The sequence below is a fragment of the Chelmon rostratus genome, chromosome 6, assembly GCF_017976325.1.
Source record: "Chelmon rostratus isolate fCheRos1 chromosome 6, fCheRos1.pri, whole genome shotgun sequence".
Taxonomy (NCBI): Eukaryota; Metazoa; Chordata; class Actinopteri; order Chaetodontiformes; family Chaetodontidae; genus Chelmon; species Chelmon rostratus.
Window position 1 is genome coordinate 7,064,651 of NC_055663.1, and position 26,628 is coordinate 7,091,278.

Here is a 26,628-nt window from a genome sequence, read left to right on the forward strand (position 1 = left end):
GCGTGAGGCGTCTCACGAGCTGCCTCCAGCTCTCTTTCCGATGAAAGCGACCCCATCGAACGGCAGCACGTTCTCCTTGTATTACTCACCCTGTAACCTGTCAAACTACATGTATTAAGTGTAGGATGATCCTTTTTACGTAGCAGTAAAATGTTCTTGCTGTTACTGAATTATGTTGTTTTGTACACAGGTGTTTTTGTTTGGTGAGATGTGCAGATTAGCCAGTGTGCCTCTGCTGGTTATAATGAGTTCAACATGAGTGTGCCTGCCCACGATTAATGCTGATTTGAGTCTATATCAGTAGCAACAATCTAGTCTCCCGAATGATTGGAAATTGAGTGAATTACATTCATATACTGGCCTATGTACACTAAGAGATAAAGTGATGTTATCCACCTCATGTACTGAGTAAAGAGGGTAAAAGTTCAACAAACATTCTGATGAGAGCAGCAGAGAACACTTTTCCATGTCTCATATATCCTGTTGCAGGATACATTAACTGTGCTATAACTGCCTCACGCAATAGAAAAATATGTAAAGAAATAGCATTCACTTTTTTTTTTATTGTGTCCCTCACACTTCTACATCCAAACCTCAACAACACAAGGTGTGAATGTGTTTAAATGTCAAGTTAGGTCTTACAGAGGAAGAACAAGTGTGGTTCAAGTGGAACCTGAACCCTGCAGCAACATGTTCCGGCATAGATATATTTTTAAATGAGGTCAACAGATATCATTTAGCAAACACTGACTCATTCATTAAGCCTCTCACAGACTGATTCTACATCGTCATTCGATCGGACCTCAACCACCTCCACCAGTCTTCAGTAAAGACACTCGAACCAATGAATGGCTGTGAGACGCAGCAACGCTGCAGCAGACTAAGAATATGATTAAAACATGGATCAGCCTGTCCCATAATGATAAATAATGTCCAGAGAGGGATGGCTGGACTGTAGTCTAGATAGCCACATTCACCGAGAGGAGCCAGTCTCAATCAAACCAGTGCCTGGGAGCGTAATGTCTGCACAAACAACTCCCCCAGATCCGATCAATAGCACTGTAAAATCCTGATTGTATTCAAACCTCACATAAAATATCTGCAGAACAATAATTACTGAGCAGATGAAGGCTCGGTTATTGTTTCAAGGCCAGGCTGTTATCTGTATTAACACTAGACGCTTTGGTTGATAAGTGTCAATAGCTGCAGAGGACAGACAGACGTCGGAGGAGGAAGGGGGAGTCCGCTCTAACTGTGCAGTAAAATAAGGATCACAACAGTCCGGGGGCAGAGGGAGAGATGAATCATCCAGCCATCTACTTTATGGTGCAGAAGTGAGGAGGAGGAGAAGAGGACAGAGGGAGAGAAATAGAGGGGACAGTAAAGCAGAAGAGGAGGAAGGAAGGCGAGACGGACAGTTGAAAGGGGGGAATTGATGAAAAAGAGAGAGCACAAGGGAGCAATAGAGAGGAAAAAGCAAGAACACTATGACTAAATCGAGGGAGTGAGGCTGAATCATGGGATTGAGTGGGGAGGGAGCGACTCTGGTGAGAAGAGGAGGGGAGTCAGGAGGACAGGAAAAAGGGCGGATCGAGACAAGAGAAAAGCAGCAGAAAGCCAAGAAATAGATAAAATGAAGAAAGAGAGAAAAACAGCAAGTGTGGTCTCATTTCTACACAATTTCTGACTTCACGTCTGTCAGAAGTGAGCTTTGTCACACCTGCAAGCACCAGGTTGATCTCACGTTGTCCTCACCAAGCCACCAGGAACGAAGCCGCGCCGTGAAGCGACTTTGGCATGCTGGCCACACAGAGTACGGCCAGTATGCAAGTTCAGCGTTCAACAGGTGATGCACAATGGCCCAAAATGCCTTTTCTCCATATGCAACCGTGGATGTGAAAGGAGCGAATGTAAAACGGCAGATACATTTTTCTGAGCATCACAAATCCCCAAAATGATTTTGTTTATTATCAGAATCCGGTCCAGTAACATTTGGAAAGAGTGTGAGAATCTCCCGAAAGAGTGAGGGGAGCCAACAGGAAGACAGCCGGCCCGGCCAGCTGACGTCTCGTCTGGAGAAAGACTCAAGTGAACATGTTCTGCGCTATTGGCCCAAAGACATGGAAGCACGAGGAACCCAGCGGATGCTTGTTCCGTACATACGCCCAGTGAGCAACTTCCTTAGCCATGAAACGATGAATCCAGTTCTCCTTAATATCTACAGTCATGGTCCTCACAGTGACTACGAGGGTCTGGGTCACTGTTCACAGCCAAAAAACGACCCAGCAGGTAACACTGCTCGGTCTTTTGACAGGCCAGTTTGTTGTTTTTTGTTTTGATTGCATAATGTGTTAATTAGTGAGTCTTAGAGGTTTATTAGCAAAGCTAGCTACTTCCCTGTTTCCAGGTTTTATGCTAAGCTAAGAGTAGCCTTATATTTAATGAACAGATATGAGAGTGGTACTCTAATTGACAAAAAAGCAAACAAGCATTTTTCCCATATCTCAGATATTCCTTTAATCTAAAACTGACTGAACAATAAATAGTCAATAAGTCATGAGAAAATGAAGCAACACAGAGTGGATGTTTCACAGTTAAATCATAATAACTAAACAGTGCCTTGTCTTAAAATTGCACCGCACTGCCTCCCCTTTGTCACTTTTATAGCTGGGCTTCCATCCCTCTCACTGTCTGTCTTATGTCATTGATTGATTTTTTTTTTTTACTCAATTGATTTATTAATCATAAAAATAACCATTTAAGCCTTCTGCAAAGTTTTAGCTCGTGTTTCGTCTATTCAAATTCAAAATAGACGGAGAGCATCAACAGCAGCTTGGTCTGTCTATATTTAATTACTCAAATTACACTATCCTTTATTTGGCAGAGGACCCTCCTGAAGGTCCTCAAGGATCCATTAAGGTCCCTGGGTACCGCTTGTAAAATGACTGCAGGAGCAGATGTTATAGCACCGTTAGAGATGGGTACTTTAAGGTAATAAAACAGATGATAAGAGTGTTAGGTAGCAGACTTAAACACAGTGACGCAGCAAGATCAGCGACACACAATAAACAGCAAAGGTCACCATCCACAAGTAAAACTTACAGGTAATGGTATAATCAATATCAGCTTGAGAGGAGGTGGTGGAAATGAAACAAAGTCAATGTGGGTAAAGTCAGATGAAAGGGAAAGTTTCATAGGAGAGCTCGCACAAGTGAAAGTTGCTGCTTTTAGAGATTATGTTTTGATACAGTGTAAAATGAGTGGTTTTATCTGCCTGACTCTGATTGATTTCACCAGTTTGACTAATACCACTGGTAGAAGTAGTCGTAATAGCTCACTTCCACTTTGTCACATGGTTTCCTTTGAACAGTCAAGACTGTTTTGATCAGAAATGGATGCAAAATAGTTTTTCCCTGCAGAGCTTAAAGGAAGTGGTAGTCAGATTAGAGTTACTCCAACAAAGGACGTTGTTGCAGGTTCAAGCTTTCAGTTTTCCTTTAAAACCATCATCGTTACAGACAGTCATGATCTCTTGTTAATCCCCTGGCTTTTCATGCCGCTGCTGGTGGCACTAGATTGTAGATAGTTGAGAGTGTTTGGTTCAGATTGAAATCTATGGGAAAACTATTCGATGGATTGCCATAACATGACAATGACATTCCCGTCAACCTCAGATGATTAGCAAATATCAGCATGCTAACACTCTAAATCTGGATAGTGAGCATAGTAAACATTACATGGGCTGAGAGGACCACACACAGATGCCACCACGGTCGGTGCATGCATTGCTAGCTTGCAACTAGTGCTACAGCAAACGTCTGCAGTGTTGGTACGCTGAGGCGCGCCAACAGTCCAGTGGTCAAACATGCACAACCATTTCAAACTTGCTCTAAATTTGCCGTCACCTGCTGGGACGCCAGCACTGACTCTCACTGCCGGTGTTATAAAAAGTCACAGTACCTAAATATAAACACGTCATACGTATACTGCAGCATTACAATCTTTTTGGGTCATCGTGCCCCGTCCAACAAAATCTAGGTGCATGGCAGTCTGTGAGTCCAGCAGTGCACCAAATCCTTTAAAACGTTGTGTTCAAATTCACCACAAGAGTCTGACAATCAAAACTGTTCATTTGTTTCAATTTAGGTGAACCTTTAAAGGGCTACATAGAGCTGAATATGTATAGTTTGAACTTCTCTCATAGCAATATTAGAAATGCTAGAAGACTAAATGCCTTTATAAAGAGATACAATAACAAAATCTCAGACAGGCAAATGTACAGCGCCAAGTCACTGAAGTCAAGGTAAAGCTAAGGACACGATCGGCTCAGGAAGCCTTTGTCAATTTTTGCTCTAATTCAGGGAAAGCCAGAACTGAGGACACTGGAGGTTTTTAGCTCTGTGGCACGGAAGTTGGAAACTGATTCAGCTGCAGATGCGCGCGCGCACACACACACACACACAGAACCATGCTGAGATTTAGCTCTCCGGCAGACAGGCTGAAGGCAGAGATTCTACTGCAGAAGCACAACAAAGCCACTCTGGGGGTTTAGCTCTGTGGCATGGCAGACTGAAGGCGGAGATTTAACACACAGAGGCACTCCAGGCAGGCGGTGTCAGGCAGACAGATCAGAGAGGAGGAGAGAGAAGGCACCATTAATACCACAGATGGAAAGTCTGAGAGCAACTCTAGTCACACTGCTTGTCACGCTGCAGAGCCGACCAGGCACAAGGAAGGATGGAAGGGGACAGAAGCCAGAGCGGGACTCTTGATGTTTAGAATAACACATATTTTATATTAGAAAATAAGATAAAATGGATGCGTGACAGAAAAGTATAATCTGGGGTGCACATAACTGGTACACTGGTGAGAAAAACGTAGTCATTCCAACGGCAGCAACTGTATCGTCAGTAGACGTTTCTCATCTACACCCATTTCCTGTCAACACTTTTGACCCAGTGAAGTGACCTACCGTGAGAGATGTCCAAAAAACAACAGAGATTGAGCAACTACTTTGCTGATCCGCCTCCACAAAGAAGCATCAAACCGAACCCGAGCGGAAGAAAAGACTCCGAAATGTGTCGCTAACGATGAGCGCACCCCAAGACATGCCATTCAAATCCACATTGAGCAGAGAAAACAGGTTTAGTTTACACAGGCAAGTTCCATTATTTGATGAACAGCGGCAGCGCCGTGTAATGTTTTGGGGAGTGGGGATTCTCAGACCTCAACATATTAAGAACAGCAGATCTCTGCTGTCACATACTCAGCCCTGATGCACATTCGCCTGTCAAAGACGACCACAGAGACGTCTAAATTTAATCTTTTTTTTGCGTGTATCTTTGAGATGTCTGTTCCCTTCATCATTCCTCAACGTTCAATTTTAGGTCCCATCCATTTTTGATCTCGAGACACAATATATTCTCCCGGAAATTCAGTTTGTGTTGAATATTGCACAAATTTGAATGAAGGGAAATCAAAAAACGGCATCATTTGCTGCCTTTGAATTAGAAATATTATTAAAAACTAGACAATCTATCATCTGAATATATAGCAGCTGACATTACCTTTGGTGCTCAGGTAAAGAGATATGTTGTCTTGTTTTGTTCAGCTCCAGACCTCATTTAAAATTGAGCAGTTTTCATCATTCATACCGGTGAAAACTAATCTCATTTTATTCCCTCTTACTCAGACGACTGCATCATTAAGTGTGCTGCTGCTTCGGCTTGACATCTGCATATACACACTTTATAGACGTATTTGATTTTATAACGGGTTCTGAGTGTGAGTGCATGCAACATGAGCTTCCTGACCAGGACCTTTATGGTAATTGCTAAATCTAGACTTAAAAGACAATTCTGGGTCATTATAATTTGGGTCTAATTTTTGTAGCTTTGGCCTTTATTTCTAATAATTTAATTGTTTATTGTACTAATCAAAGTAATCTCTAAGAAACATCCATATGTCGTCCAATGGGGCAAGAGACATGAGCACTATTACCTCAAATGTCCATAATAATCTCTCACTGCAAACGTGTGGGTGTGCAGAAAACAGCCCTGAGTACAGAATTCACCTTTTCATTTGACAACGTAATTCAGTCAAATATCAGTAGCAAGTAACATACACTGAAAACGTACTTTTCAGTTGACATGAAGGCTGCAATTGTGGTTGCAAGGAGCTTTTAACTCAACGTCTTTCATGCTCTATTGTATTTCAGTCAACGCACAACAACCTTACAGCTGTGCACATCTCATTCACGCTTGTTTCCGTTTTTCTGGCTCCGGCACACGAAGAATAATTCCACAATTTTAATCCCATCTGCAGAGCACGGATTAGTTGGTTGTTTTTAGCCATGCGAGGGTCGTGCTTCTCAAGATGGCAATGTCAGTCTGTCAGTCTGTCGATCCGCTACTATTAGCTACTATTAGCTACTATTGCTATTGTTATGGCATTTCGTACAGTCATTCATGGCTCCCAGAGGATGAATCTTACTGACCTTGGTGATGCCCTGACTGTCCTCTGGTGCCACCATGAGATTGACATTTGTATTTTTTTGTGAAATATTTATTGGATGTGGATTGGATGGTTTGCCATGAAATTTGGTGCAAGCATTCGTCCCTGAGGACGAATAACTTTTGTTAGCCCGTGATTTTTCATGGAGCGGACATGGACACGTTCAGATAGAGCTACGACAAACTGGTCAGCCATGGCTGATTTGAGTGAATCCAAATCAAAGGGTTCAGTTTTCTCTTGTTATTTCATGCTGTTGCGCTCCCAGCCCTGACGCTGTACAGCTCACACTTGCATTGAGATTCTTCAGGTGACACACTCCAGAAACAAAGCGCCTGCGTTCACGTACTTGCATGGACCATGTTTGTGCCCATAATCTTGTTCTAATCTGGGAAATAGCCATCAGTGAGCAAAGCACCAGACCTATTTGAACTGCATAGGCAGCAATTCAGAGGACTGGAACCAGGCTAGGTCTGTAAACTTTGATCAGCTTTTACAATAGGTAGTATGGGCGATAATTTTACTTGTCTGCCTTGTTAAAAACATCATAGCCTGTTTCTGTTTCTTTAGGAATACAGTGTTATTATTCTTAAAAGGAACGATGGCCAAAAATATGGAAATACAGTCAAAGTTGTAATAAACCAAAATTATACACTGAATCTTACAGATACTGAGCCATTGATTAATCAACCAAAAGAACCCGGAGCTTTGTCCAACAAGGCATCTCCTCTCAACACCTCAAGCCTTTTGTTTTTTGGATGATACTTGTCTGATGCTGCTACACTGTCGATGGATGATATTCTTGCCCCACCTTTGACTGTAACCAGGTTCCTCTTGTCATCTCCGTTTTGTTTTGCCACCTTGATCATGTAGCGGCAGGAGTTGCATTCAGAGCTCTAAAAATAAAGCAATGCACACACAGCCATTGTAGATAATAACTGGATGAGACAGCAGTATTTGTAGTATACCTTTCCATCTCATAAACACACACACACCCTCCACCTCAGAGCATCTCTGTGCCACAGTCAGACAGGAGGAAGCCTGATCGTCAGCAGCCTACCACTGTCGTGACCATAAACGGCAGCCCTGGAAACTGTTGGATTGATTACATCACAACTTACAACTAACGCAACTCTCTTCAACAAACTCTCCTTACCGTACCGGAAAGACCAGCAGTTTCCATGGGAACAGGACAGAACAAGAGAAAGAGAAAAATAGACAGAGAGAGGTGGAGAGACAGAGGAGAGGATGGATGTCGGGGGTGTGGAGAGAAGAGAGCTCGCAGAAACAGAAAAATGAGAAACATGTCTATTGCTTTGTTTGTCACACGGGGAGGTGATGTGACCCTCGATGGAGGTGAGGAGAGAGGTGAGCTGGGGGTGGGAGGGAGAGAGAAATGTATAATTACGATGGGAAAAAGAAAGGACAGGGCCACAGCTTGAAGACAGTGTGGTCTGTGCTTTGGGTCTGTACGATCCAGCGTCACCGGGGCTTAAATTAGGATGTTTGCTCCGAAGAGAGTCCCTGAATGCTCCATCAGCCCCTCAGAGCCCCTCTCTCCAGAGGACGCGGGGCATGACAGGGATCGGTAAACAACACGGTGAATATAACTCAGCCCGAGCAACGATCACACTGCAGCGCCATGTCGCTCCCTCAACAGCCATTAGATGAAGATTAGCTGTGAACTATGAATGCTTCAACTAAAGCTCCAGGTGCTATTGTCAGTATCAAGTAATCTCTGGATTATGTTACCAATTAATTGATCAATCATTTCATCGAAAAACGCCCTTCAAATTACCCAGAATCCAAGGTGATGTCTTGAAAACAAATGAGGGCTGCTAGCAGGGCTGCAGACAAAACCACTGAAAGGATAGTCCAACGTTTTGGGAAATACATTTGTTTGCTTTAATACTAAGCCTTAGATAAGAAGACTGATACCACTGTCTTGTCTGTACGCTTCATATGCATCTGGAAGCAACAGCCGGTTAGCTTCGCTTAGTACAAAGACTAAAAACAACAATACCTCTGAGGCCACATGGCTGAATGCATATGAAATAAAACATTAACCTTCAGAGGCTCAAAGATTTTCGATTCAAAGCCAGTCAAAATTAGGCTTCATGGGGGTATTTTTCTGTGAACATCGCTGTCAGAAATGCATATCGATCAGTCAGCTGTAGCACAGTAGGCCTGGCCTGTATACAGCCTGTTTGAATGCTGCTACCTATCCCCGCTCTGCTCACTGCCCAAGTCAGAGGTTTATCTTTAGAAAGTGTCTTTCCTCTGCCGTGACGACATTAAGGCGCTGTCCATAGCAACTGTCGCCATGCCACGATGACCGTCGGGGCCCTCGCTGCTTGCAATTGGCCAGCCCATTGCAATTACAATGCATATGGTGTTGACGTGCAGCCACACATCTGATGCAACCTTTCATACCTTTTCTACCTTTGAAATGACTGCTAGGAATGCTTGCAGGGAGCATTTAAAATAAGGTCCAAAAGGTGAAGACATATAATCTCTCTTATCTCTCCTCCTTTTCTCACTCTGTCTCTGTATTTCGTGACCTCGTGCTCTGTTTCTTTTCCAGCAAACGTGTGTGCAAATAGCATTTGTGTGTGTGCATGCGGCGAAAGTAAGCCAGGAAGGGAATAGTGGGGTCAAGGCGACATTTCCAAAGGTGAAGGGAGTGTGTGTGTGTGTTTGTGTGCACACAGGGCTCGTGCATGTGTCTGGAGAAACAGCGGTGATAGGCAGCAATGTGGTTGTCACAGCAACAAAAACCCATCTCAAAACCTCACCTTGCAGTCCCTCCTTCATTCTCTATCATTTCATTCTGTCCTCGCATGTGCTGTATGTAGACTTTGTAGGTGTGTATGTGCGCCCCTATATGCAGGTGTGCACAGAACCTTTTCAGTCAGATACTCAGGTGAGAACCAGGAGATGGTGTTTGGTACTCTCTCCATGAAGAGCATGGTGTGAATATGCACAATCGTCTCTCAGATCAGCTGTCTCCATCCACAGGTCAGCAGCTGGCTTTGGGTCAGATGTCTCTGTGCTCGTCGGGTGAATGTGCATCAGGGCTGAGAAGCAAGATCTGCTCTTGGTTTTTATGATGTTGAGCTGTGAGGATCCCTCTCACATGCTGCTCTGCTCAAAGGCAGTGGAAGAGACCATTTAACCAACTTTTTGATGTTGGAGTAACAACTTGATTGTTTGATCAACTATTAGGACCAAGTCACGCTCAGAGGACGCTGCTGACGTTTTCCTGCTTGTTTTAAGTGCATCCAGTCTCTCTGTGGAGTCTCTGTCAAGTTCAAGGTGGTTTCTGTGATGTCCTCTGATCCATCAAAGAGCAGACCTACAAAATTCAGCAGACTGCAACTCTGCTCTTGGCTTTGCACTGATAGTTTGTGCAGTGCTCTGCAATATCTGTGTTCCTCCGTCACGTCAGTATGCACCTCCAACATTCACTCCGAGCTGCTTCAATAAAGTAAAATCCTCAGCACAGGAAGTGTGCTGCACGTGCTACATTTGCGTGCTCCATATTCTTTCGTTGGCTTCAATCAGCGAATGGCACATTGGCACATCGTGGAGCCACTTTTCAGGGGAAAGTGTTCTGCTCGGGTTCGGGTTTTAACGCCAAATGCCGCTTTATGTCTGTTGTTGTTTGGACATCTCTCACAGTATGTTAGTTTATCGGATCAAATGTGTTGACAAGAAACGTGTGTAGACGAGAAATATGCTGTGTTATTTTATTATTTATTGTTTTATAGCAGTTTGCATGATAAGTGTTTTATTTCCACCGTCTGTACTGTAACAGCTTCACAGTGCAAACTGTTAACAGCGTTCACCCAAAGTGACCCCATTCATGACACCGTCCATTCTTTAGCATGGATCCAATTCAGCTGCTGCCTGGTACGCAGAGGCGCTTGCAGAGGTGCACACCAGCTATGTGCACCTCTGCTTATAGGCCTCATCTGTGTATGCACTGCGCTAAGTTAACAGGGAGGAAAGAGACAAAGAAAGATGGGGAGAGCATGAATATGTGTGTGTGTGTGAGAGAGAGAGAGAGAGGCAGAGGAAACAGAAATAAATTGCAGTGCTGACCTATATTCTCGAATCCTGCAACCAGTTCAGCAGCACAGATGTTCCCCCAATCCCTGTGTTCCTGAAACCCTCGGCCGTGAAATCCAGCCACAACACCCGACTGTATGGAAGGGAGTCGCTCTAATTGTGCCTGCGTGTCCCCGTGTGTCCCACGTACGTTACGCCTCACCGCTGCTTTCATTTGTTTGTGTGTGCTGTTGCAGTGTGTGTGTGGGAGGCTCTGTGCCGACTTATTTCTGTGCTTAAAGGAGCACTTCACCGATTTCAGCCTCGTCTCCACGTATATGTCAGAGTACGCCTATGGACGCTGTTGTACACTTGTCAATAATCTGTATCTGGTAGGAAGGCTCTTTTCATCCCTCCAAATCTTAAACCTGATGATGCAAGCACAGCAGCAGCAGCAGCGATCAAGACTTATTCCAGGCCTCAGACCTCTAATCATTCTCTCTACCAGACTGAAGCGCGTTTCTTTACTCCTGCTCATCCCGTGGCTGCATCCTCAGGAGGAGGAATAGCGTTGGAGAATACAGCGTACAGAGGCTTCGTATAAAAAGCTGGGGGGAAACTTTTTGTTCCAGATGTGTCATAGCAGCTTTTATTTAAGTCTGTGGTCACGTTTGAGGCTTTGTTTGTTATAATTGTGCTTAATAATGTGGGAAAGGAAAATACTGATTGCTAACAAGCGTCCATTAAAATCAGATAACACAACACCCAAATCATTGTTTGTCAGCCTCCACCAACCAGTCATGTTCTAACCCATCCATGTCTGACCAGACTCATTTAATATATGTAGTGAAGACTTTGAAGGGATTTAAGAAAAGGCATTAAGTGTCTTGTTTTATGAAATGGGAGTTATCACCATACTGACATGTATGATTCCAATAATCAGCACAGTTTCAAGGTGGAGACCCAAGATTAGTGTCAACAATTCAGTATCTGAGCAAATGTGAAATATGGTCCCAATCTGCCTTCTGTTCCTGAGTTATGTGGTTGAATAATGGCCAGAAAAGCGTTTTTGAGGAACATTATGATGTCAAAGTGAAGCTGACCAGATATAAAATGTCATCACTCCATTATTTTATCCTATGAGACATTTGTGTGAAATGTTTTCATAAGTAGAGTATGAATTCTAAAATTGTATTGTTGTGAATCTGTTTTTGTATTTGTAAATCTAATCAGTTCATCCTTGAGTCCAAGTGAACGCCAAATTTGAAGAAATCCTTGAAGGCGTGAAAAAACATGTTCATAAGAATGGGATGGAGGTTAGAGTGACGTTGACCTTTGATTACCAAAGTCTAGTCATCCTTTAGTAACGATTCAGGGCTGTGCTGTAGCTTATCCTGTCTTTTAAGTGAACATTAGCACTAGCTATTGCCAACGCAAGCAGTGCAGAGCTGTCTCAGCGGTCAGATATCAAAACCTTTTAATGTCAGATGTAACTTTCCAGCATCAGCATGATTGGACAACTGTGTAACTATATATCTCACTAAATACTCCACTTCAAATGTGGTAAATGTGAACTAAACTGCTTTATTTATTTAGAAGCTGACTGCGCTCCACCTAACAGACCCTTAACAGCAAGCAAGTGAATCATTTCTGCTTAGTGTTGACAAATCCTCAATATCTGTGACATTAATTTAAGTCTTTAGTTAGTGCTGGAATTGACATAATCAGTGAGGAAGTGCTAAACTAAACTAAGCAAGTGTGAGTGTCCATTTGTGTAATTTGTTTTTGTCAGTATTTACATTTAAATTAAAAAGCACGCGTGTACAGAAGTGGAAGATTCGCTTATGTGTCTGTAATCTGAGAACAATAGCATGCATACATGCGCTCGGACAGAGCGGGGGACACAGGAAGTAATGGGGTTGCTGAGTAATTGCTTTGCACCTCAGATGGGTGAGCGAACTCGCCGGCAGTAGATTACATGCAGCGCTGTGAGACCAGTCATCAGTTCACCCTCCACCCTGGTTTAAGCCGACGGTTTTCCTACGCGCGCATGTGTGAAGGTGTCTATCATGTGTATAAAAGTGCAATACTTTTTGTGTATGCATGTGTGTGCTTGTGGAAGTGTGAAATTGTTTTTTCCCCCAATGGATTAAGGGACTTTTGTCTCTCTACATTTCTTTAAAAAAAAAAAAAAACATGTTTAAAATAAAGAGAAAGAACAGTGGTGGTTATAGTTCACACCAAAACTTCATGCTGTGTATATTCTCCTAACCAGTGCATGATTAGGACATTCCTGTTTATCTCATAAATTAATTCACAATCACAGGGTTTTTTCCAGGCTCACAAAGGCCTTTTGGTGGGTGACTTCACACCACAGCAAGCATGATCGGCCTGCGTACAGTTAAGGATGGGCAATATAGCTAAAAAATGCACTTTCATGAAAGGTTTCATTTCAGTCGAATTTTGATAATTTCCCATTCTCAAATCTTAAGTGAAGTGTCCTGCATAGCCAGACCTTTCTCCACACTCTGCTGAAGCACTTTGCCAACCTGCTCTTTTTTATAAACAAATTTCCCCACCGTCTGCACCACTGCGCACTGTTTGTTGTTGTGTCACATGCAACCAAACAGCACACCTGCTCAATTATTGGCTGTTTGCGTGGCTCCATCATGAAGGGGTATTAGCCGAGGGGTGCAGATTTTCACCAGAATTAAATCACTTTTTTATGAGAAATCATTAGCTAGCTTCACAATGGAGCGTTCAGGCGCAGTCAGAACAACGCAGCTTCCCTGGCTTATCAGTGTCAAATATAGCGGCTGTGGATGAGAGTCAAGTTTATGGTCCGCTTATTCAACATTTGTTTGATAAGTTGCTATTAAACACATTCTGGGAGGATTTGAATTGGTTTTTTCATCCTCAATTCTATTTATCTTGGTGCTGCCTAAAACCTCTTCAGTTTCCTCTAAGCAGGAAAAACCCTGAATTAGACATTTTAACTTGTCTCAGCAGGAAAAGCACAGGTGTCTCTGATAACAAGTGAGCCAGCATGAACAAAGCCAGGGCACACGGCTCTGATTAGTGTTATTAATTACACCTGTGCATGTCAAAATGCACGGCGTGCCTGAACTGTTTAAGCAGAAACACTTTTTAGTGAGATGCAGTATTTGCTTAGCAAACGCATACAGATACGCACACTATGACTGGATTACCAACCATGGTGTGTGCTAGATTTGAAAATAGCCGTTGAGAATTTCCACAAACCAAATGTTCTGGGACTGGCAAAAACAACAACTTTAATGTGTGAGTGTGAGAGGCACACAGGAAGAACACGGTAAAATAAAATGAGAACCCCAACACTAATGGTGGGGAAGAGGAAAATTGATTTTCTCAGTTTGCTCACTGCCAGTTCTGACTGGATATGGCCCCCAAACAGGTCGCATTATGTTACGTGGAAGTCAGATTCAAAGACGATTAAGACAGTCAAAAGCGATGTTTTGCTTTAGCTGCAACACAAATCGCAGTGTAGCGCCTGAAATGTGTACAACCACCTGAAGAATCAACACAAAATACAATGTGATGCATGCACAAAGGTCATGAAATCTACCCAAATCACTGTTGCCAAACCACACACACACACACACACAAAATCTTGCATCATACATAACAAGGCACAAGCGATCACAGAGGCAATATATTTAATACAACTGTCAACTAGTCAATGTTTTTTCTGTCAACAACAGTGTGCTGTGTAGTCCATGTCCAGGACCTGGTGTGTGTATGTGTGTGTGTGCGTGTGCGATGTCACAAGTGTCAGTTATATGCAGGGCAATGCTGACATGAAACTGTAGCAGGGTCGGTATGTACTGAATGGAAAATGATGATATTTCAGCTACATTGCAGGTTTATTTAAAGCATCAGTAGGAGGATCAGTGTTGAACTAGCGAGCTAACTAGCTAAAAACCACGCACACCTTGCCATTACAACAGCATAATATGCACCAACTGTGCAGCTATGCAGCTAACGTACTAAATAATGCATTTGCTGACATAAAAATGCTGTTTGTTTGTCCTTATTATGCATCCAACACGAGCTGACACAAAAAGCTAAAACGCTAGAAAACCGTCACATCAGTGCTCCTACTGCTGCACATTAAAGCTGTTCATGTTCACAACTGTTCAGAAAGTCATCGCTACAACTTAAAAGGTGGCAACATGTCATTGTTGTGTTTCCATGTTGATCCGCTGCCCCCAGGTCAACAAAATCTGTTGATACTGCTTGAAAAAAGTTTTCTCTATGGATCACAGAAAAAAAATGAGATTCCTGACTTGATTGTTTCTGTGGCTGCACAGTTTGTTCAGCCTACATATGCACATAATGGTGACCAGCTGACCTCTACACTAGATTACATCTTTCTGGTGTGTACAGTACTGTACTGTATTGTGTTCAGTCCACAAGAATGATGTAAGCAACTGGATGACTAATCCATACCCCGAAGGATTCCCACAGTACATCTATCATGCTGGCACCATGAAGTGCAGTGGCATCTTGTTTGGCTGTCAGATAACAACAAAGAGGGAACAAAGAGGGAGCTGGCAAATGTGGTTGACTGGAGCATTGAAGTGGCAACTGTCTTTGTCCCGAGCGCTTGCTTTATATTTCAAATGTGTTAAGCTGCAGTCTAACTACAGAGGCTCAACTGATCTGAGAATCCGATTCGGCAATGAACGGACTCGACTCGCCCGCTTAAAAGTATTGTTCAGATGAGCAATCGATCTGTGTAGTGACCCATCGCCGCTGTTCAGCCATGTTACAAATGGGCCGGGGTGATGGCACCAGTTGTGGGTGCTGGGAGAGCTGTGACTCATCTGCAAAGGCCTCTGCCGAATTGCACCCAGTTCTATTCTTTTCAGTTCTATTCAAACAGGCAATGTAATTAAGTGTTAAAAAGGCTTTTCAACTTGCGAGGTACCACTGGGGAATTGGTAGCCAAGGTTAGCAGGGATTAGACTTGTTGGTCAGAAAAAGAGTGAAAATGCTGTATTGATTAAGCACTGACGCTGTATTGACAGGTGGGTCAATACAGAGGCAGTAGGGCGGAGGGGAGGCCTGCTGATCTGAGGGATGACGGTGCTTGACTGATGGATATAATGATCACAGGCTTGCTGAAGCACTGGGTTGTACAGTAAAGTCAGTAATTTGTGTTTGGGTTGGGGTGAGACCTAACCTGTCTGTGTCTCCATCAATCTGCCCTTCTGTTCAGATCCTCTGATTGGCTGTCTTTTGGTCATTCAGGATGTAGTAAATGAACAAAACAACGTACCTCCAAAGCCTTGTCAGATCAGCTGCAGGACCCCGTCACTGACACCACCAATCACGCTCCCACTTTTAATATCAGCTGATTTTAAACTGGACTTTAACACAATTCATTTCATAAAAGTGCATCACTTACAACTGTTTATCCATCACTTCTAGCTAAACTTCAACCATTTATTCGTTACTATTAGCCAACTATTTCATTTCCTTCATCCCTTGATTGTGTCATTATGCGGATATATTCTCTAAAATCAAATCATAATTTGTATTTTTCTTAAATCAGCTGAGTAGGGGTGGGTGCACCCCTGGTTTAGGTTATAATGCTTTGTATCTGTGCGAAAAGGTGCCTGAACTGAGTTTAACTGGCTTCACCACATCCGGCTCTGTCAGCCTGCCAGCTGCTTCCTTCACTTCCATCACAGTGATACCCCACCACAACCAGCAGATTTATTCTTCTCCGTCTGTTTCCTTTAATGATTCATTCACTCAGTCTCTCTCTCTCCCCCTCTCTCGCTCTCTTCCGGGCTATTCATTTTGTCACATCCGTCTGTTTTTTGACATATTAATTATAGGGACTCCAGCCTTTAGTGGCAGGTCTCCAGGTTCAAACCCTTTTCAAACTGGCCGGCCTTTCATACTTCTCACTGACAGCAGATGTGGAACATTGGGACTAATTAAAGCAATTAAGAATCACAAAAACCTTTTGCATACATAACCAAGGAAAAGCAAAAATGCTACTGTTGTGTAACAACATTTGGTTTCTGTTACTTAACTTCTGTATAATTGCATTATTTTTGGATAAAGTATGAGTTGTACATTCTCTACCAAACTTAGTATCAACCGAGCGCTGATTTGTCAAAGATGTGATCCAGCCGAGCTTTAGCTAGCACACACGTTGGCTCAGCTATGTATTGAGCCTTGCCTCTTGCCACTTGCAGCACTCCCTGTTTTCTCTGTTCTGGAAACATCAGATCCTCATAAACCGACCACCAATATTAGGTTCTGAATGAAATGAAGAAATAGGTAGTTGAACAATCATGATTCAGAGCGAATGCAGCAGCCATCCAACACGTTCTCGTCCCAGGTTGTCAAATACTGACACCGCTTCAAGCCTTCCTGGCAGAAAGCCTTTCTAACATGTGGTTCATGTTGGGAAACGCTCACAGTTTGGTTAGGTTTAGGCGCTGAAACTACTCTGCTTTAGGAAACGATCATTCACTTTTGGTTTCACTTTTGGTGGTGCGTCTGGATGAGACACACAAAAAGCACAAATATCACAATACATCATGATATCAAATCACAACACTTAAGAATCGCAATGCATATGGAATCTGCATCCAAGTATTGTGATAGTATTATCAGAAGATAAGCACATCGCCCCAACTCGAAATGATAACAACAATAATAATAACAGTCCTTTTTTGTCAGATGCAGAGAAATGCTGCACCTCAAATTCAAAAGGATTGCAGTGACACATTTCCATTGTTTGTCACAGAAACCCTTTCCCTGAACTGGAGAGTCAGTATTTTTAGTCAAGTGCTTGATTTAAAACTTAAAATGGCTATCACATATACGTATTTCTTTCATCACTGGAGCAAAATTCAGCTACGATAACCAGGCACAACATTGAATCGGACTATGATTCCTCCCTGTGAGGTCTGATTCACACAGATGTGAATAACCATATGTTCTGTCAGCAGACGTATTGTGAGATGGACCCGAAATAAAGCTGCTGTTGAAAACATGAATGAAAACGAAATCGTCAAACCCATTCATGTCCCTGAACCAAGCAACGGCCATTTAATGCGCCCAGGCGTGGTTTGTTTGACCTCCACCTGCACCGGACCAAAGATGGATGAGAGGAAGAGGCAAGTTGACTGCTGCTGCTCTGTGTGTGTGTGTGTGTGTGTGTGTGTGTGTCTGGACAGTATGTGTGCATGAGAGGATGCAATCTCAAGGCGAGACCACATAAGGCTACATTACAAATGCAACTGCAAGACTCTTACTGGTCTGTGTCGTGATTAACATTAGCCTAGTAAACGCATCTCTTAACATCTGAATGGATGTTCATCAACACACACACCCAGATGCACGCATGCACGCACGCACACACACACACACACACACACACACACACACACTCTCTCTCTCTCGCTCTCTTCTGCATTACCATCAGCCTTTGTCTTGAATTTTAAAGAGACAATCTGTTCTGTTCCTTGTGACGATGATTTTGAGTCTTCTTTGTCCTCCCCCTTCTCTCGTTTACACACACACACACACACACAGTCGTGTTTCCATCACTTCTGGGGACATTACACAGACTAACATTCATTTTCTGGAGACTAACCCCAACCATAGCCATAACCACTACATGCCTAACCCGAACCCTTACCCTAACCTTAACACCAGTCTTCACCATAAAAGTGAATGATTTACACTATGAGGACTTGCCATGTCACCATAAGGAGGACGAGTCCACACAATTTGACGGTGTAAACACATTGACATCCCCACACACACACATGCACGCGCACACAACAACCTCCCAAGGGCAAAGAGTGGGAGAAGCACCTGTGGCCTGCTTGATTAACAGCCATTTTACAGAGGAGCGGAGAGACTGAAGCGTCAGTGCGGCAGCAATGAGTGTCCTCTGAGAATCCATCTAAGAGTGTGTGTGTGTGTTGTGGTGGGTTACTATGTCAACAACAGTTCCTCCCTGTATCAACAGCATCCACTTCATGAATATGAGAATTCAAGGGTCAAGGCCACATGAACACATTGTTACTGTGTATAGAGACTTCCTCTGAAAGTACAAACCGAGCATTAACGTTAGTGATTAGATCAGGATCAGTTATAGTCCTCGTGTGTAGCAGCAGAAAGAATGTCGTTGTCGCATAGACCATCCTTTGTCAAAGGGTTATAATTGTCCTATACATGGTCACATTAGCCTACTAGGGAGCAGGGCCACAAATCATCTGCTGGACCCCCCCCTCCTGTGAATGATGATGAGTTCTTCTGAGCAAGAATTCTTCCTGATATGCTGTGTTCATGTGAAGACATTAATCTAGGAATTTGCAACATTTCAGTATAAAACTCTCAGTTTTGTTACCTTTGGAATTGTAGGATACTGGGGCAGGTTGCCCACTTTCCAATCTAATAATCCAGCCTTGGTCCTATGTGAAATTACTGGATTAAATATGTCTTTCAGAGATAAAACATTATAGTGTCTAAATTGAATATTGACAAGAGCAATTCAAACTATTATTGCATCTGCAGCCTCACTTCATTTCATTAGGTCATCAAATGAATTGTTTCTAGACAGGAAACCGACACTCTGACCTTTTTTGTCCAACAGCAATGCTCGGGACTAACATGAACACTCAAGGCTGAACCATTACAAAATCCTGCAGGTCCCTTACGTCTGGCTCTGCTCACCAAGCCTTCCTATTCACCACAACAACGACAGTGAATGATGGTGGATGAAATCCTGCAGCTATCAGGACAGAAATCACTACATCACTCTGTCGGGTCATTGTATGTCAAGAACCCGCACATTCATAAGAAAAGTAGCATATTACATGTGTTTATTCTGACTATGTGTGCAGGTAAAATCTCAAACAGATGCTTCAGAGAAGAGGACCAATGTGCCCTTTTGAATGCCAGCTCAGTTTCTCCCTGATCTTTTAGCTGCAACCACAGTTTGTATCTTGTATCTTCTCCGGCTGCATTCCAGTCTGATCCAAAAGCAAATGTACACTAAAAAATTTAGACAAATAAGACAACGATACAAAAACGTACTTAATCTAGTCTGATTTAAGAATGAATTTATGCGACTCCACTCCACTCGCAAAATGTCATGGTATTAACTGAAATATCTGAAGCGAATCAAACATCTGGATAACTGTTGCGTTCGTGCATCACTTTGTTGGGCTTCACATGAAAACTTTCAAGTGAACCGTATTTCCGAAGGGACAGCAACATTTTCACGGTTCACAAAAGGGATTTCTTCCAGCATAAACAAGCAGGAAGCAGCAGATATGTGGAGCACTGCATTAGTTGAAAGTGTGAGCACCACGCCTGTTGTGGTTTTCATATTTAATAAAAGATTATCCCGGTGTTTGTGGAGGGAGATTCTCAATAAATAATTGATGGCGTTTCATTGAGTCTGTAAAAACAGGGGATTTTCCTATGTTGAACAACAACAAACCGAGCGTGTTTCTAGTGTCAACTTCACATTGGCCTGTCCTGCATCAGTCCCAACAGATGTGCTTTGGAACTACATAGAAAAACCTCCCTCTCAGCCAGGTCTCGCTCCAGTTGTCCTCCATTTGAAAACACACACTGAAAAGCTCCAGGGTTTGAAATAACTACTCTAACTAGGTGTGATCTTGCCTTAGTAATAGACCGAACCAGGCCAGAGAGAAGCAGCCCACAGCCTTACAGACACCACATTCAACTGATCTTCAGGGTGTGGGTCTTTCATGTGATCCCCCCCTGAAAACACCATATGTCTAAGGTTTTAGATGTGTTCTCTGCTGATCACTGTGCCTGACTTAAACTTACTATTAGCAGTGTACTATATCATATCGTTCATGATAATATCAGTTTAACTTTAATATGATTTTAAAAAACATTCATATCACGATAATGGCAAAATACCTGTTGACGTAATGACGTTATACCGCTACCCACAGCAATAACAAGCACGGCAGAAAGCGAAAGTAGGAGGACAGCTCAGCAGCTGAGAGCTCTTCAACAAGAATGTTTTTCAGTATTTTGTCGTATTGTCAAAAATATCGTTATGACAGAAATACCCTGAAATAGGGCCACAGGGCCATATCGCCCACCTTTATTTAGCACAAGGTATTCTTTTTAAAAAATGACCACTGCAACTGAAAAGACAGGAGTCAGATCTATTCATTCATTTGCCATCATCCTTCATTCATTCAGAAAGCAGGGTGGCCAGTATGTAATGCATGTACCATGTCGTTGTTTTTTTTTCATCTGATAAAATAACAATTACTGAACATTAAAGAATATTTATTTAACACTGATGTATTTTTTAATTATTTGACTTATAAAAATAATTGAAAACAAAAAAGTTGCATTGCATCTGCAGACATTTTTGTTTAATCTGCCTCGAGAGCACAGCCATCAGATATCTCAAAATGGCAGGTATCAGCCTGATTAATCAGCTGACCGATGAATCGCTCTACCACTAATCTAAATGATGTGGACGGTTCTACCAGATCTGGTTTCTCATTTTCAGTGGCCACTCCAACACAATTACACATCCAGGGGCTAATGTGACAAGCACAGTTTAGCTAACGGACAACAACTGACCACCACCAAAGCTTTGCAGGTGGGAATCACATTTTAAATGTTCTCCACATCGTAAGACATGAACCTAATTAGAGAGATTTAGGCTAATTTGACAGTAATTTGGTTCAGACCAGTGTCCCAGAGATTTGTATTGGACAGACTGTCCTGTAGCAAACAGCTCAGGATGCAAACACACTCCTACACGCCTACTGCACAGTGCCTGCAGAGCTGTCACAGCTGGGCTCACTTTCACTTTCTTTCCTATGTTTGTGAGGAAAACAGCATAATTAGCACAATGCTACATACTACTAGCATTCTACAACATGTCTAATATATATACCGTGCTTTTACTTACTGGACTGGCCAACACAATGCATTCCCAGATGGCAAAAGCTCTGCCGTGCAGCTGAAGATGACCCGGGATGAACTGTTTTTGACAGACTACATGTCTTTTCTTGCTGGAGCCCATTGCAGCGGCGCCCCGCTGTACCAACGCAGTGGTCCCACTGAAATAAATGAGCCTGACCCTGGTTTTTTTTTTAATACGGCGTTCTTGTCCTTCTGAACGCATCCTAAGGCAGCTGGAGTTTCCAGAAAAATCTCATTCACCACCAGAAAACCCCTGTGAGAGGAACATTGCTGGAGTCACAAGTGAAATAAAAGGTCAGGCTAAGCAGTCGGAGCAGAGGTCTAGATGGATGAAAGGGGGCGAAAACTCCCTATAAGAGCAACCAATCTTTTATTACAGCATTAAAGATGTGACATTTCGGTCAGAGTGACCTTCATCAGATCCTTTAGACTGTATATTGTACACTTATCTGACTCCACACTGCACGCATATTCCAACACTGAGAAACAGAATAACCCATTGAAGCCGCAAGTTTTCTCACAGAGACAGGAAGAGTATTGTCAGTCGTGCCCTCTTCCCCCTCAGATGGTCCAGCTCTCGGCCCAGCACTTGTCACTCATCTTGATGGGCTGTCTCTCTTTCTTTACGTGATCTTGCCTGAGGCTGAGGTGTGCGGCGTCTCTCGACAGCACTGGTATTCACCTCGCTTTTGAATGTTTAAAAGTGTTGTGTACTCTTTTTTTCCTGCTTGCCTTCATGTCGCTGTAATGTGGCTGCTGCCGGCCTCACCTTTTAAGCCACAACACAAGACCACGCCCACATGACAGTCCCATAGCGGTAGCGCACTCAAAAATGTGACAAGGGGATTTAGTCATAAACGCACTGGTGTTTCCTCGATATCTAGTATTTCCCGAAGGCCTCTCTTTCTAACATGTCCACCTTCCTAAATTTTTGCAATCTTTCATTGGCTTCACCCTCTCCGACTCCGTTACCTCCACCCACCGACATGAAAGCACATCAGAGTCACTAGGCAATGTAGGCAGGGAAAAACAGCTGAGATGTTGACGTCCAGCTTGCTGTTCTCCCGCTGCGAGCCGGTCAGGGCTTTGGTAATGAGAGCCTGGGGACCTGACTGAGCCTGCTTTGTGTGTGTGTGTGTGTGTGTGTGTGCGTTTCTATACGTGCGGTTGGGAGAGAACCAGCTGTGGCCATGTGGTTGAGGATTTGTTTGTGTGCATGCATGTACCTACATATATGCGTGTTTGTGTGCGCACAGGTGTAGGTCTGTACTTGATGGCCTGACAGGCTCAGTCACACACAGAAACATATTGTGGAGCGAGTGGTAAGCTGATGATAAGCATGAACAACCCCCCTCAACCCCTCTCTTCATCCTCTCCCTCCCTTCCTCTTTTCCTCCTTCCTTCTGTGCCTCACCTTCCTCCATCTCTTTTCCTCCTTCCTTCTCCCATTTCTCCTCCCTCCCTTCCTCCTCTCTAATCGCCAGGCTAATTGACTCAGCCAGATTTGGCAGCAGGCTTATTAGTGTCATTTCACACAAGGAATGACCTATGCAGACGGTGCAGCGGTGACAGTCAAGACGGAGCACACCCTGGTGTGTTATGTTCACCAAATCCAATTTTCCATACACAAACACACACACACACGCACACACACACACACATTTCCCTCAATTGATAAAATGACCTATTAACAGCACTTTCATGTGAGTGTTTGACCAAAATTGGTGTTTGATCGTTCTAAGATTTTTTTTAAACTGAAGCTGTAGAATCCAATATCTTCAAGTATGAAGAGGTAAGAGGCTGATTTCTATGCAGCCCCACTGTAGTCTGCTGGTACTGTGCCATTCACCCACCTCAGCCAACACAGGGGAAACGTATTGTTTTACACACAGGTCAGCTTTTTTTTGTTTTGTTTTGTTTAAGCCTAAAGCTACCTTTTTCTGTATTTTGGCTGTCTTTCTCTTCCTGAGAGCATCCTCAGGCTGGCCAAACATTCCCTTCACAGCAGTGAAATTTAATGACACCACACTGGTGTAAACAAGGTGTGCGTGATCGTAGGTGTCTGTCTGTAGGAGTTGCTGTCCAGGGGAATACATTTTATGTGGTTTTCTCTGATGATTAATCCTTCAGTGTCACCCAGATTTTACCTAATATGTGTGTGTGTGTGTGTGTGTGTGTGTGGCCATGTATTACTCAGGTTGTGGGGACATAAATCTGTTGACACAGTCACATTGAGAGGACTCGCCTTCCTTATGGGGACAAAATGCAAGTCCCCATACCCTCAATCATTGAATTTTAGTGTGCAGACCTGGGATCAGGTTAGGTTTCATGGTTGGGGTAAGTCCCCCAGGAAATAAATGTAAGCCTATGTGATGTCTCCAAAAGTGAAGGGACGTGGCTGTGTGTGTGTGTGTGTGTGTGTGTGTGTGTGTGTGTGCGCGCGCGCGCGTATGTGTGTGCGCGTGCGTGTGTGGCCCGCCCTTACCGCTGTGCGCGCTGAACCAGCGAGGTGCGATGTGCAGGGGCAAGGTGTCAGCCAGCGACCCCCGGGACCCCAGATAGAGCACCCCGTCCGTGTGGTGCCCTCCGCCCCCAGTGTCCTGGTAGCCGGTACCGTGTGGGGCGGCGGTAGTGCCCCCTGACCCCCCTCCGGCTCGATCCGAGTCCGTCCCTCTTGGTGTGTAGAAGCCGAAGGGCACGGCGGGGCTGTGCTCGATGCCCATCCCGGCCACGGAGCTCACCGAGCGGCTCCTTAGGCCCATGGTGCCGCTCGGCCGGTAGTGGCCGAAGTGGGCCGAGGGTGGCACCGCGCTGTCATCCGTAGAGACACCGGGAAAAGCACCCCGGGGCCGACCCGCTGTGCTCTGCTTTCCCCCCATGCAAAGCGGGAGGCAAGTGGGTGGGGGTTCTGGGTGGAAACAGGAGGGGGCTCGGCTCGATCCGCAAAGGGGAGAGAGAGCCGAAACAGGCTGTCGCCCCCCTCCCCTCGCTCCTGTCTGTCTCTCGGCCTGCCTGCCTGCCTGTCTGTCCGTGTGTCTCAGCAGGCTCGTCAGCTCTGACTCTCTGCAGACGCAACAGCCCGTTTCCCTGCTGAGCGGAACATGAGCCCGCCCTGACGTCTGGATTCACCTCAGCCGCAGACCAAACCTCGACACGACCGGGGGGGATGGCTGACGAGCCGAATGACGCCGAAAGCCCGGAATGACAAACAGATGCACACCGCGCTGCCCTCGCTCTTCCAGCTGATTAACGCGGCGGTGTCTTCGCAGGCGGGACGCGGCAGCAACACGTTTATCCCGCCCGGCCCGGATCACAGCAGCGCCGCAGTGCTCACTCCGCTGCTCTCGCCTCATCTGATTTCAGACATCGTGACAACTGTTGCTGTCTGTCTGACCGCCAAAAAACGACGATCTGTCTTTGACCAAAAAAAATAATAGTAATAATGAATAAAAATGACGTCGCCGTCCGCGCTTGTCCGTCCGCCCCGGTGGTCTCCAACCGGCGGTCGCTTTGTCCCCGTAGAACGGGGTCACAGTGAAGCCGCTCCCCTGCGCTCAGATCGGCGCTCCGCTGCTCTCCGCTCCGCTGCCGCCGCCGCCGCCGCTGCTGCTGCTGGCCAGACAATGGAGGCGCTCAGTGCGCAAGCTCGGATCATAAATACAGACAGGACGGGAGACAGCGCTGCGAGAAGGCACACAGCTCCCACTTTGCTCTAACTCCCAATCAGAGGCAGCGGGCTCGCGAGCTGTCTGTTGTGTTACCTTGAAGCTCTTTGAATCATGGGGCATTTTAGGATGTGACAAGGTGTGACTGTGGACAGCAGGTGGGCCTAGTCCACTTGTAATTGACTGAGCCTAAATTGGACTTTGCAAGAATCTACTATCTAAGAAGAGGAGTCTGACCAAATGTGCCACTCACAAGTGTTCATTCAATGCTTTTTAATCACTTTTAAACACATGTCAATATGCATTTATATTCTCAGAGCTCACACAGGAAGCCAGTTTATTCACATAAACTCACCTGAGGTTTGGGGAAAGGTCTTATTTGAAGGGCTCGGGAAGCCCCTCTCTGGAGTCTATTTCTGTTATTTGAGGAATAGAAACAGAGCTTGCCGTTACCCACAATGCTGCTCTGCTCCCTCACGCCATCAGGCCTTCAACCAGCATATTGTTGTCATTACCAAGTTATGCACAGATTTTCCCACCATATGCTAAATTATTGGGATTACTGGCTCACATGTTTTGTTTGGGATTATTTGGTCTAATCCTGCGCATGTGTATGTGTGTGTGTGCGTGAGTGATTAGGCTGGTTTTATTCTGTCTGGCTCTTTGTTTCTTCACAATAACACACAGTCGGTCTTAAACTACAGTCTCCTTGGCCTCGCTACCCAATAAGGTAAACTGGGGTAAAGTGCTTACTGCAATAGGTGTTAATCTATCCTGCTATAATGACAGCAGGCCTATAAATGGTCCCCTCGCTGCTCCTCACACACACAAACAGCCACACACATAAACCATACACACAATCAACTCAGATGCTTCTAATATAAATATAAGACCCCAGGGAGCATTACATAAGCCTACAGGGCTGCAGGGCATCTCAGTCATCCAGTGGCTCAATTTGAGTGTTTCCTGCCATCGTCACAAGATGTGCAGGAGCTCTGAGGGTTTTTAACCACACACAGATGAGAACATCCAAGGACACAGACACAGGAAACATTTCCTGCACAGTCGTACAAGCAAAGAGAACCTTTGTGTTTAATGACACAAAGAGGAGAAAATAGATATAAAATAAATAAATATGACCAACAGTTGAATGCACTTTCACACAATTTAAAGAAAAGCCTTGGATATTAGAAATACTGGGGTCATGACTCCAAATCGCCCAGCAGAATCATGCTAAACCTAGAAATCTGAACACTTTCACCCTTTACTGGGTGTTTGTAAGAAGTATAACGGCTTTATTAATGGATAATAATTAATAATTTACTGATGCTTTATGGAGCCCTTACAAGCCGTTAAAAAACAGAACAACTTTTAGGTTGCCAGGTTGGATAAATTTCTT

At 44.2% G+C, this 26,628-nt stretch overlaps 1 protein-coding gene across 1 annotated transcript in view; it reads right to left on the reverse strand.

Moving 5' to 3' along the window:
• The window catches only part of znrf1 (zinc and ring finger 1), a 65,266-nt gene extending 40,118 nt beyond the window's left edge, over positions 1 to 25,148 (reverse strand). The window contains exon 1 of the mRNA XM_041939122.1: positions 24,050 to 25,148. Coding sequence (XP_041795056.1) covers positions 24,050 to 24,443 — 394 coding nt within the window. The 5' untranslated portion in view covers positions 24,444 to 25,148. The remainder of the gene's footprint in view (positions 1 to 24,049) is intronic.
• Between the last annotated feature and the right edge of the window lie 1,480 nt (positions 25,149 to 26,628).